This window comes from Anguilla rostrata, chromosome 11 (genome assembly GCF_018555375.3).
Source record: "Anguilla rostrata isolate EN2019 chromosome 11, ASM1855537v3, whole genome shotgun sequence".
NCBI classification, from domain to species: domain Eukaryota; kingdom Metazoa; phylum Chordata; class Actinopteri; order Anguilliformes; family Anguillidae; genus Anguilla; species Anguilla rostrata.
In genome coordinates this window covers 19,636,132-19,649,775 of record NC_057943.1, presented here as the reverse complement: position 1 = coordinate 19,649,775, position 13,644 = coordinate 19,636,132, and the positions used below count along the sequence as shown (strand labels likewise).

Here is a 13,644-nt window from a genome sequence, read left to right as displayed (position 1 = left end):
AGCGAAACGGACAAAGCTATCAAAATCAATAACCTTGTATATGTGCCTGTCAATAACGAATACAAGTTCCGTTATTGTGCGACTGATATTCAAAAGATAGTAGCGGCGCAGGGTGATGACAACAGTGTCCCAAAGCAAACGCTCGTTCTGCCGCTCACTCCCTATGTAATGTGCTACGTATTTTCCACTATATAGGGAATAGTGAATGAGTGAACAAGTGAGTCATTTGGACGCAGCCCCAGTCTTAAAACAATAAAACTTAAGACTTTCCTGCTAAAACCACAGCTTAACTTTGAAGTTGGGCACATGCTTATTTTATTGTGAAATAATTTGCCTCAGTAGGGCCATGAAGCACATCACTAACGAAGACCTACTGCTAAAGAATATATATTTTCAAAACATATACTCTTGCAAAGGTTACACCTACAGTACATTTGAACATAAATGGGAAATCTGCTCTGACAGTTAGTAGGAGTTAGCGGACTATGAAATTTCATGGTTTTCTACTCCCACACAACCATTTGTGAATCACTTGTCAGGTGTTCAAAAATCATTTTTCCATACAATTTTTCATACAATCTCTACATCAAGGCTGCTCATCAGTAAATGTCAATATCTGAACCAATGTGGTTTCTATGAACTCCACACACCCCCCACCCACCCCCAAGACCAAAACTGTCTTTTGAAATGCATACATCCAGCAGCACATCAAAAAATATGCATTTACAATTTTTTGTTATTTGTAGCATAGAGCAGCACCCTTGGGGGAAAAGGAAGGCCATTTGAGGTATTTCTGGTCCGTCACTGTTCCACCTGGTGGTTGGGTCCACCAGGTAGGTCAGAGGAGAAGTGGGTTATCCAGGACTGCCACTCCTGCTGCCACACCTCCATCGGAATATTCTGCACTTTTGGTTCTAAGAAGATGTCCGGCACACTCATTGAGCAGCATATTTGTCCCCTGTCTGTGTGGAAAATTGAAAAAGCATGGCATACGGCTCACAGATTTTAACACAGTGACAATGCTGAAACAACTGAACTACATTACGCATTAAAAATTAAAATGTGTCCAACCAATCAATACAAAACAGTATTTTCACAGACCCTCAATATGTCTGTGCAGTCAGTATAACTAGAATGTTACTTTTGCACTCAATACTGAAGCTGTATTCTATTATTGCATGCAATTTTTTGTGAATTTCAGTGAGCTTTAATTTCCAATTGATGTTAAAATGCAAAAGATGCTTACATTTCCACAAGTGCCTGGTGAAATGAATATACACCAGGGTAAAAGATCAACAAAAACATGTTTTCACCATACCAAAAATGCTAAGTCACTCATGCATACAAAGCTGTGTCAAAAGTCATTAATAAAAACCTCCTAAATCTAAGCCTGCCATTAAAAGTATTGATATCAAAATTTGGCCACAACTGTCGTGGGCTAGTATGGAAATTTGCACAGCAGTAGCCAGAAATGTGAGCGTTGTTGTAGTTTCAATATAGCGACTTGTCAGCAACTTACTTTTTTAAAGCACACAACGGCTTTGAAATTCACAGTTGAGCTTTATCTCGTAGAACAAAACTCAGAACTCTCTTAGGCGTACATTAACTACAGACCTTATTTTCGGCAGAAAACAAAATCTCTATGGGAAAAAAGGATTGGAAATCTGCTGAGGGAACCCATGAAGAAACGTACGTGTTGGCCTACAAAAAGACATCATCACATGTAACATTCTATTGCATGGACATGTGAAGTTGTTTGTGAATTCTGTCTGTTTACATGAGGTCATAAGGTATAGAAGTTAAGGTTTTTAAGGGCAGAGTGTCTGTGGTCATTGTGGTTATTTCTGTAGAAAAATGTTCCAGCAAAGTTCCAAACTCTTGGTGGTGTAGAGGCATGTCGCCCCATCTAGCCGTAACATGGCAGGATGGCATACCTGCCATCCCAATATTGTAAGCACTAATCTCTTCATTTAGTGCAGTGTGTACCTCACATAGGCTCCGAAGATGCCAAGCTCACTCAGACATGTGTTGAGTTTCAGAGGACAGCCGCTCCTCAGCAGATAGTTGTGGACAGGCTGGGGCTGGACCTTGTCCATCAGAATGTAGGCTGTCCTTTCTGAGCTGCACTTCACTCCTGACAGCACCTGGCAGATGTCTGCACCGTAGATATTGTTACCTGCCAAAACAGAACTGAGCATCAGCAGGTGAGTCATACAACCAAGGAAATGTTGAGGATGGCCTCCGAAATAAAGGAATGCTGGAATATAAAAAGCAGGGCTGCCTTACCCCCTCCCTCCCTCTGGGGTTTCAGGACATACCGGTCTGGGTTTGCCAAGGCCATAGCCACATTCTTGTCTCCCTCCTCTCCCTACACAACAGGAACAATATCCATACACTTCAGATAGCAGCACAAAAGACCTGTGATTGTACCAGACAGGAAAAGTAGGCTCAGGTTTCTCATTAAAACCATTCCTCATTCACATTAAACTGGTCTGTTCAGTGGACGGAGACTATGTGATAACACCACTGACTTGCCCCAACATGCTATTAGATATTCATTTTCAAGCAGCATGCTGAGGGATACAAAAGTATCCAAGGTAACTAACACAAGGTAAGGTTCTTGCATTCATCTTTTAAAGTTATTAACATGTAAAAACATAAAAATATTTTTCCATGTTGGGGCATCTGATTTATTCTCAGGTGGCATTTCCTGAATAGTCAGATAAGACATGAGTGAATATTTTTTGTGCTTCCTTTTTATGTTGTTGATTTTTCCAGTCATCTTTAATGATTTATCAGGTCATGAGCACCGCAAACATTTAGCACGCCTAGCAAACGAAAACCTTTCCTCTTTTAAATGATCATTATTACAAAAATCATTTTATTATTATCACAATGTTGTTCAACTTGAGCTTTTGAAACCAGCCATTTTCCTCTCACCATGTCCAGGGAATAAAGTCCAGCAAAAGTTGCTCGGATCTGAGCCACAGCCTCCGGGTCATCCGGAAAGAACTTCTCCAGGACCCCAGGTCGGGCTAGCTCCTGCTGCACTTTCTTAGTTCCAGCCAAGTGGGTGCCGATGTCGGGACACTTGACTGCCAGAGACCGCTCCATCAGAAGCCTTGCCTCCCAACTCTGTACAAACACGTTACTCAGGATCAGTATTACCTTTTTATTTATCAGATACCCTTATTCAGAGCAAATTATATTTTTATACAACAACAGATTTACTCAAGTAAATCAGGTAGGGTTGGGCCAATGAAGGATAGGTTGCTATTGGACATCATCCATCAGTTCAATTGATCGTCAATCAAGATATCCATGGTGATTTCAAGGTGATTCATCGGCAGCTTAAAACAAGACAGATATCTATTCTGTGGGGCTTTTTAGAGCATCATTTCTGCAATAAAAATAGTTTTTGCCTCCTATAAAGTACACAGTGCGCTCCACTTTTGCTTCTCTTCAAAGCTACTCACCATTTTGTATTACATTACATTTTTCGACATTTTTATCTAAAATGATGTACAATAAGTGCATACCGAAGATCGATAGAACAAATACAAACACAGATCAGATAAAATAATATTCTCTCATGAAGTAGCAGTTATCCATTGCCATGAATATCAAGTTGAACCTTTCATCAACTCGAACTAAGCATCGGCTTCTTGGGCAGGAATAATGAAATTTGTTTAAATACAATAAGCTTGCTTCACATTCCAGGATTTACTCCATTTTCAGGTCAAAATTCTCAAAGGCAATAAAACTATAGTATAGAGAACCTGAGACTGTAGAATTTCAACTGTAAGCCGTGCAGTTTAATTACAAATTCTATTTATTGTATTGATTAACAGCAATGGGCAAAGTGGGTTCTTTTTATACAGGAGAAAAATTAAACTCACAGATTTGGTGAAAAATAGAAGACCCTAAAAATAACAGTAACTGTGTACAGACCTGTTCCGTGTAGTTCTGAGGCATGTATCCATTGCGGAAGTACACTATTGCAACCTCTTGACCATCTCTACAAAGACAAAAACAAACAATTCATTCAGGTCAATCTTTTAACTAAGCCTTTCTTGTATGTTTTTTAAATATAGTAAAAAAATAAATAAATAACAGTACCGCACTTTTAGCCATTTAAATATGGCCACAACAAGAGCACGTTTAAAGAGTAAAGAAGAGATAAGTAACGTAAACCTACATAAACAGCCTCTTGTCCTGGTCCAGCAATCCAGTCTTACTTACATCTTCAAACCGCCTTCTTATGACTGGAATATTTCTGTAGACAGAAAAAAGGCACTTAGAAGCCAGTGGGGAAAAATTCACAGAACTTAAACAACCGTATTGTCCTACACGGTAACCAGAGTAACTTGGTGCCAGGAATCCCTTTGAAACCATGGATGCAAATGAAGAAGCTTGTGCTTTCGCAAGAAGACTTAAGATAAACGAATCATTAACCACTCTCTGTTGGACTGTATCAACTTACCTGTTCCACAGTTCATTCTCAACATATCGATGGTCATAGATATTCATTTGGACATCCTCCACCAGAAACATGACCACAGCCCTGCAGAAAACAGGAAGTGCTGTTAAATCTTTCTGCTATTACTGAGACTGTATTCATTCCAAACGTTCACCAGGAACTTTTTTCCTTTAGTTAATAAAGTACGACCACATTTAGGGACAGACTACATCGTAGTTTCAGAAGTGTTAATCTCAGCCACATTCGGAAGCTATGAAACATTCTATATTGCCTGGAGTATAAAGGGAATACATGGAATTAATTTCAAGGTCCTACTGTATCCCCAAATGTTCACAATTTCAAGCCATTACATGACAATCACTTAGCAGACACTCTCTTCCAGAGTGTCTCATAAAAGTAGAGAACATCTGTGTTGTTTAAGGAATATAAAAATGTGATCACACCAAGAAGGCACAGAAAATCAATTTATAATCAATAAGTGTAAAAGTTAAGTGAATAAAACCTACAATTAAGACTGGAAACTTAAGTAAATACCATTATAGAGCTAACCTATTTCAGTTACAGTTATTCAAATAGCATCATTATCCCAAAAGGAAATATAAGAAAAAAGTGCTTTTACAAATCATAAGGACATGCAAAACCACAGGTTTTCAGCGGGTCAATGCAAGAGCCAGCTAAGTTTGAAAGTAACAGAATCTTACATTACTAATAAAACAGGCTCAACTGCAAGGTTACAAGAATGTCAACAATCTAACAAAAGTTATCTAAGAAATACACAAAACATTGTTGAAGACATTACAATGGATTTATTTTGAATGCCTGTGAACTAAAACAGGACACATTTGCCATAAAAACATTCATTCTGTTCTTGATTCAAGTTGCGTATGGAAGAGAAAATCTGAGAAAAATGACTCTACATGAACTTGAAAATAACAGTCATTCAAAACTATATCATACTGCATCAGTGCTACATCTATAAGGCAACAAATTACTCTCAGAATTCTATTTACCAAAGAATCTTTGAGATAACTGCAAAGCTAATAGACAATAATTGTCAGGGGAGCTTCCAATGCACTCTATACAAAATAGTGGACCCCTTACTAGCCAAAAACATAACACACCTCTCAGAGCCATACAACTTCCAGGCCAAAGCCAGGGCCTTGGCGAGCCCTGCCGCTGGGTTATTGTCCAGGATCCTTTTCTGCTCCTCTAATCGACTAGCAACCTTCAGAATGTGCCTGGTGGGCCACAAGGGAAAGATGACATTATCAGAAACAAATTCAAGTAATTTGCAGGTTGTAACATGACAGAATTGCCCACTAGTCAATGATGACACCTCAGCAAAGATTCAGTACTTTACCAGCAAAGAATTCTTCACACTGGACCAGGTGATGCTTCAACAAAACTATAATCAAGCTTGATGAGAATGTATTGAAATCACTGCTTTGTTTACTTTATTGATGTATATTCAAACTAAATGAAAGACAGTAAAGAAAGTACATTCGTCTCACTTCTGAACTTATCTAATGCTTGGGAGTTACATAGCAACCATTAATACTGCCAATATGGTGAAGCATGAACACTCCAATGCACTCACCTGAGAGCCAATGACTATTTTCTACAGCTTACACAGTACTATAGGAGAGCGAGTGCAGAATGACTAATGAAAAATAGTAACCTGTGGGAGCCCAGTATGATCAGGAGAAGAGATAAGGCAGCCGTAACCTGGGGAAGCCCCGGCAGAACATAGCCAACCTTGACACCAAAACATAGCTGCATCTTTCAAACTCATGTTCATATTATAAGTGCGCACGAGTAGTCGAATACAGTTAACCGTGGGAGGTGCCAGTATTCGGACACAGTATTCAAGTACTCTAATAGATGTGCACTGTACCACAGGATGTCAGGGAGAACAAGTCGCGATTTAGTATGACGTAAAAAAAGAAGTGTCATGTCCGGCAATATTTTGATGCTGAAAGTAAGACTACCTTTGTGTGTGAGATATGTAATGCCAAACTGAGTAATAGTTCAATCAGTGCAATGCTGAATAATGTCGCTGAAGCATCCAGAAAAGACTAGTCTTGACCAAACAGCAGAATGCAAGGAAGTTCCTATAACTTCATTTACTAGCCTGGCTCATAAATGAGACTCAGTTCGAGCAGAAAAAATATCAGAACTGATCGCTAAAGTGTCAGCAAAGAAATACTGCTACTCAGCTTTGTTGAAGGTAAGGGCTTCAGAGAACTTATGAAATATGGTGAACCAGATTATCAAGTCCCTTCCCGCAAAACAAACACTGCCAGGGTAGAATGGCAATAGGAAACATAAGAGACAGCCACAAAAGCCAAGTTCCAAACAACAAGTGACTGCTTTGTTTATAATAGGCCTACTGGTGGCTGTTTTGCTTACATAAAGCAAACAACGTTACAGGCTTCTGCTACATTTTCCTTTAACAATGTAAAAGATCAAAAGGGCCTTCAGTATAATAGGCTAACCCTACTGTTTTTGCTTTGGAAGGCATTTCTACCAGGTTTTAGCAAATAGCATTATCTACACATTTTACATATTTGCAAAAGTAGGCCTACTATTCATTGAAACAGTACAAATGCCAGTTTACTTATGTTTTGTATGTTATGAGTAAGAAGTACATGTTGCCTATAACAAGGTTATGTTTATTTTGACATTCAATAAAGCCTTTGATTGATTTACATCATATTTTACGCTGCATTATTTCTTTATATTACATTTCTTAAATTGATAAAAACATATTGGGGAAACCAGCAAGTCAGCCCATGGCATGCAATTCCACTGTGCATTTCTGAATAATATTTAATTAAATTTTTATTTCCATAGCACTTTTTAAATAGATACAAACACAAAGAGGCTTTACAATGGAAATATAATAGAAAATTGGGCAAAAAACAGGCCTGAACCCACAAAATAGGTTTGCGCCGACTGGTGGAGAAAACTGTAATTGCAGTGGGAAAATTTGTTTTCAGCTCGGGAGACGTCGATACCGTCCAAAGTCTAATTAATCTATTTTCACGGTTAAACAAACACCCACCCATCATTAAAACTTACGAATATTTGAACATCAAAATTAGTTAGAATGTACATCTTTATTTCACATCTGGTGAATGCTAGGTCAATATCAAGAATTCAGCTATGCTCAGAAACGAAAAGGTGCCTCCTTACAAGTGAAATTAACTAGTATGCCAGGTCAGCAAATTACTTCATGCAAATAACAGTGTTCATCTTGGAGCTGGTTCAACTGACTTCACCTCAAGAGTTCTGAGAGCCCACGCCATCTTTTTAAAAAAAGGAGTGCAGATATGCCTCATTTCTCATTTTTTGCTTCATTCAAACAAAGAAAGCAGAGAAGGTAACGGGTAACAGACAGGTTGACAGCTGAAAAGGTGCCATGACAGGAATCAAACTCCCGTGCTAGCAAGAAGATTCCAACATCACATGAGTCATATGATAAAGAAGCCCAATGTGCTTCAAGCCTGCGAATTAAGAGGACTGGAGAAGAGCCAGTTAAAAAACTCCTAACTTGGACACCTCATGGTGCCTAAAATAAGGAACACTGGAGCACAGGTTTCTGAGGGCAAAATACACTGTTTAAATGAAGTGTATTTTGCCCTGAGCAACATATGCTCCAGTGTTCCTTATTTTGGGCCAGTCCCCGTTAAGTGTCCAGGTAAGGAGTCTTTTGCTCTAATCCAGTGGTCTCCAACCCTAGTTCTGGAGAGCTACAGGGTCTGCTGGTTTTTGTTTTCACCTTAAAATCAGCACCCAACTGAGACCCAAGACACAAGGTGAGTTGAGTTAACTGTGTAATCAACTGCTCTAATTGATTCATGAACTGCAGACTGCAGAATCACTATGAAAGCCAGCAGACCCTGTAGCTCTCAGGACCATGGTTGGAGACTACTGCTCTTATCACATGAGTCAGTTACCTTGCACCACATATCTTGCCCTCAAGTTATCTTCTATTAGGGCATGCGGTACCTGTGAACAGCTGGAGTCCGTGAAGCAAGCCCTCCAAAACTGGCTGCAATGGTATTGATCTCAATCTGCTTCAAGGTTGTGTTTCCATCTGTCCCTCGGTCCAGCATGTAGTCAGATCGATTCAGGCCCACAGCTATTGGCTGAAAATCGCAACAAAAACAAAACTCTGAACAATTAAACTTGTAAAACTGCACTAGTTATAACTCACATTACAAAGAATTGTTGTAGTTGACTTTATTGGCTGTGAATTTGAAATATACAGTTAATTTGTATTACATGTCAACCAATCAAATTGTTATATACTAGATTAACAGCGAGCTCCATTATGTTTGGGACAAAGACATTTTTTCTTTATTTGGCTGTGTACTCTGAAATGTTTCATTTATAATTAAAAAATTCACATGTGGTTAAAATGTTCACTAAGCTTTTATAAAAGGGTACATTTTGCATTTCACCATGTAGAAATTGCAGCACTTTGTATACACACTCCTCCATTTCAGGGCACCATAATATTTGGGCAAATGGCTTCACAGCTGTTTATGATTAGTCAGGTGTTCAATTGCTTCCTTAGTGCATTTATACAAGTTTTCTTGATCTAGTCTTGATTCTAGGCTTTTGATTACCTTTAAAGTCTGATATTGGTATTTGTCAACATGAACAGAGTTGTGCCAAAGAAAGTAAAGGATGCTCTTATGAGGCTGAGAAATAAGAAAAAAAGACATTGGCCAAACCTTTCACCATGTAGAAATTACAGCATTTTTTATACATGCCCCCGCTCCCCATATTAAACAGACTTTTCTGATCAGTCTTGGAGAGTTCCTTTTGGCCTCCACACTTTGCTCTTGCCATCACTCTGATACAAGTTAATATTGGTCTCTTCTGTCCACAAGACCTTTTTCCAGAACTCTGCAGGCTCTTTTCTTAGCATACGGTAACCTGGCCATCCGGTTTTTGGCAGTTTGCACACTGTTTTGCATCTAGCACTGTGGCCGCTGTAGAAGAGGTGTTTGGGGGTTTTTCTTCATTTTGTTGAGAATTCTTTGGCCATCAATTGTAGAGGTCTTCCTTGGCCTACCAGGCTCTTTGCAATCACTGAGTACTCCTCCTTATTAATGATGTTCCAAACAGTTGATTCCGTTAAGCCCAATGCTGTGTGCCAAATGCATACTATATACTAATGCAATAAAATATATAGTGTACTGTACTAATATAGTACATAATTTGGCAGTTTGTAAGAAATTAATTCAATTAAATTTTATTTGTATAGCGCTTTCTACAGAGAACTGTCACAAAGACGTTTTACAGAGTAGCAAAGCAAGAAACAGAGCAAACAGAGCAAAACACCAGGCCTGAACCCCCAAATAGCAAGTACATAGGGTAAACTCCCCACTGGGAAGAAATTTCGAGAGGAACCTGGCTATGGAGGGGGCAGCCCATCCTCCACTGGCCAGCCTGGTGTAAAGTAGCAGTAGAATGGAATGTAGTAGAAATGCTACAAGGGATTAATGTTGCAAAAGTACTCCAAATTCAAAGATGAACTTGAAAGTAAATGAAAGCATTAAATTACCGTACTAAGTGTTTCCTAGTAACAGGAAATGATGCATAGCATACGTCAACGGACGTCAGGATTGAGCTGTGAAGGACTACTCCGCTGTACAAGCTACTGCCAATTTCAAATTTGAAAAACAATAGCTGTGAAACATAATTAAAATGATTTTCAAAGATTTGTAAGAAATGTCTGTCTGCCTACCTGGGAACACCCTTCTTGAAGAATGTGCATGTATATATCGAACAACCTTGCAGTGAAATCATCCACTTTGATGGTGCTGGGGAAATGAAATAATTAAATTGAACATCATATTTCTCCACTGTGACATAATTAATATCAGCTTCCCTTATTCCAATACTCAGTATAAAGAAGCATTTCAAATCTGCTACAGGTTTCTGACTGCTGCTTTTACCTATGCAGGGCATATAACTAAATCCAGGGCCCACTACCAATCATAACCTTGTTGTGACTCAAGAGGGGGGTCACCTTTAGTAGCATATTCTCATATACTCACACAATCAGCAGCTGGATTAGCAGAAAATTTAAAGAAATTAACACCTTATTTACATGGAGACCACATTCCTTCCATACAACAGCAAGCACGCAAGACTGAATTTTGATGTTACCTGGCCAGGGCCTCTTGGAGGAATTTGGAATCCTGGCTGATCTTGTCCACCAGCCGGTTGAAATGTGTCTGCACAGCAATCCCCTGGTCGAAGAGCACTTTTGGTAATGGGGAAGGAAAGAGCGTGATTGGGGCATAGCTCACCACCTGCAATCAGAACAGAAGATACAGTGCCCTCCAAAGGTAAGGTAAAGGTAGAGAGAAATTGATTACTTTTGAGATATATATATATATATATATATGTATATACTTAAGGCATTTGGAATTGTTGTCCCCCCATTTTCAGCGGTGCATAAGTAGCCTAATTTCACAGATATACTTGAAAGTAAACAAAAGCAATAAAGTCTGATATTTGGTTACGTAGCCCTTAAATACAATAAATGCATCAGCTCTATGACCTACTGACATCACCAAATGTTTGAAATCTTCTTTGTAAATGCCTTTCCAGGCCTTCACTGCAGCCACTTTCAGTTGATCTTTGTTTTAGGGTGTTCTGTCTTCAGTGTTCTCTTCAACAAGTGAAATGCATTCTCAAATAGATGTAAATCATTATATACAGTACTGTGCAAAAGGCACCTGTAAAAAAAAATGCTGTACAGCTAAGATGCTTTCAAAAATAATGAAATGAACGGTTATAAATATCGAAAAAATTATATAAAGAGCAGTAAATAGTTAAAAACAAAATAAAATCAATGTTTGGTGTGACCACCCTTCGCCTTTAAAACTACATCAATTCTCTTATGTACACTGCCCGGCAGTTTTATAAGAAAATCGGCTGGTAGGTTGTTCCAAGCATTTTGGAGAACTTGCCACAGTTCTTCTGCAGATTTTGGCTGTTTCGCTTACTTCTGGCTCTCCAGGTAATCCCAGAGACCCTTGATCAAGTTACCACCTGAAAAGTAGTCTATTACTTAAAATATTACTTTATTTAACAAAATACAAAAATGTGTCTGTAAAATATATATATATATATATATATATATATATAATGATATATATGATTTAATCAGGGGACTGACTTGGCCAGCCCAAAAGTTTCCACTTTCCCCCCCCCATTGATAAACGCTACATAGACCTACTGTATATAGCAGTGTGTCTTCCCCTAAAACCGATTTAATACAATTTTGCAATAACCTAATAAACAGAACTTAAATAGATGCCAAACTGTTATTCCAAGCATCTGCCTTTCTGTATCAGTTAATTCCAGCTCACTGTGCAATTTTATAACAATTCGTTTCCAAATCTGCAGACAAAACATTACAAAATAAACAGCATTCCAGGCTGTGTAGAGCACTGCCTATTCGCCTGACTGAGCCCCAGTCATTCCTCTCCTGTGCTAACCTGATTTCAGCTTTTCTAGGGGAACAGTAGTAGAATCATAATAATACAGGCAATTTCTGTCGTACATGCTTATTAAATTAAAGCCAAAGAAAAGTTCACCTCTGACGAATTTGGAGACTCCTTTGTCCTCATTAAAACTCCATGCAGAAGGGCCGTGTCTTTGGCCACAGCTTCTAAATCCCTGATCAGCGCTCCATTCATTAACACGTCCTCTGGCACTGCCTTTGAAACCATCTGTAATAGCATAGCATTTAAAAATTCTGAAAACCTTCGCAACTTAAACCGCGATGAAGAAGTACTTCCGTAAAGATCAAAATAACAATCATAGAAACAATAACCTGTGCTAAAAGAACATCAATTAGACAAAGTACGCCCATTGCTTTAGAATTTGATAAATTGCATACTCATCATGATTTGCACATCCCGTTTAACCACGCAGTTTGTGACTGGTGCAAATTAAATGGATGTCTAGCCGCTAGCGATCAAAACAACATTATAGACGACAGAAAAGCTCAGGAATACACCATCAAGATTTTACACATCAAAACTACATTACGAGCAAAGCCATTTAGCTGTTGTCTTGCAAGCATTAGCTAAGTTAAACGACATACAACGGCAGATAACACTTAAGGTTGACTAGCGCTAACTAAAGTTAATTAAGTAACGTTGGGTAGATATTAACACGAACACACCGTGCTTATATTATTGGCACACGTGGTGGGATGCGTTTCAGTAAGGTGAATTGCTTCTTCTTCGGTCTATCCTTACGACAAACGGATATTTCCAGGATAAACAGGTTCACTTATGTCAAGTGCAGCACCTCAGCTTCAACCTAAACTCGTTTTCCGGTATCCACACAAGTTAATGAAAAATGTACGTAGAGTGCCAGTACGTAAGAAAACACGGATGCAGGAACACACGCAATCTGTGCAATCACGACTAATTTCCATTCACGCCGGCAGCCACATAGCAGAAGAAAATTATTTCGTCATATCGATGGCTTCACTCCACGCTTAAAGACTCAGTGGTTCAAATGTGATTGTTCAAAGTCAGTTTATGTCAAAAACGTTTATAGAAACACGAGTTTATGCAGGCCAAACGGCTGGGTCATGGCCATGAATGACCCACCTCTGAAGCTGAAGCCAAGATGGTACACAAATTGTAAGATAAACATGTTATAAAGCAATGTAATGGAGAATAGTGTCTGGAGATTGGTAGGTTTATTCTACAACTAAATGAATTCTACAATCTAATGACAGTCCTGAGAATTTTCCGCTGATGCTTAAAATATGAATGGATATTCAAGAAACACGCGGGCGTTAAAAATAATAGCGGTCTTGAGAGCCTAAAGCAGGGGTGCACAACTCCGGTCCTGAAGAGTCGATCTGCGTGCTGGTTTTTGTTCCAACCGATTACCATAGATATAGTTTTCCGACAGCTCTATAAACTATGCTGCTTCACTCCTGTATTTGAGCTCAATAAAATCTCTAGGATACACTTGCAGTCTGCGGCTGTAGCTGGTGCTTATACACGCCAGATCAAGATATGATTGGGCTAATTCAGTGGTCTCCAACCCTGGTCCTGGAGAGCTACAGGGTCTGCTGGTTTTCACAGTGACTCTGCACTTCGTGAATCAAT

The 13,644-nt window shown here is 39.0% G+C and overlaps 1 protein-coding gene across 3 annotated transcripts; it reads right to left on the bottom strand.

The window, feature by feature from the left end:
• Positions 1–291: 291 nt before the first annotated feature.
• Positions 292–13,122, bottom strand: gss (glutathione synthetase). 3 transcript variants are annotated; one of them, XM_064298584.1, is made up of 13 exons: positions 12,775–13,122; positions 12,106–12,240; positions 10,667–10,812; positions 10,242–10,317; positions 8,492–8,631; positions 5,602–5,718; positions 4,484–4,564; positions 4,199–4,276; positions 3,952–4,018; positions 2,941–3,135; positions 2,287–2,368; positions 1,987–2,176; positions 292–962 (listed from the first exon to the last, which is right to left on the bottom strand). In XM_064298584.1, the coding sequence occupies exons 2-13, from the start codon at positions 12,238–12,240 to the stop codon at positions 839–841; spliced, it is 1,431 nt and encodes a 476-aa protein (XP_064154654.1). In that variant the 5' UTR covers positions 12,775–13,122; the 3' UTR covers positions 292–838. The 3 variants fall into 3 exon arrangements, with proteins under 3 accessions (XP_064154654.1, XP_064154653.1, XP_064154655.1); XM_064298583.1 differs by having other exon boundaries at positions 12,699–13,121; XM_064298585.1 differs by lacking the exon at positions 12,775–13,122 and adding an exon at positions 12,411–12,639.
• Between the last annotated feature and the right edge of the window lie 522 nt (positions 13,123–13,644).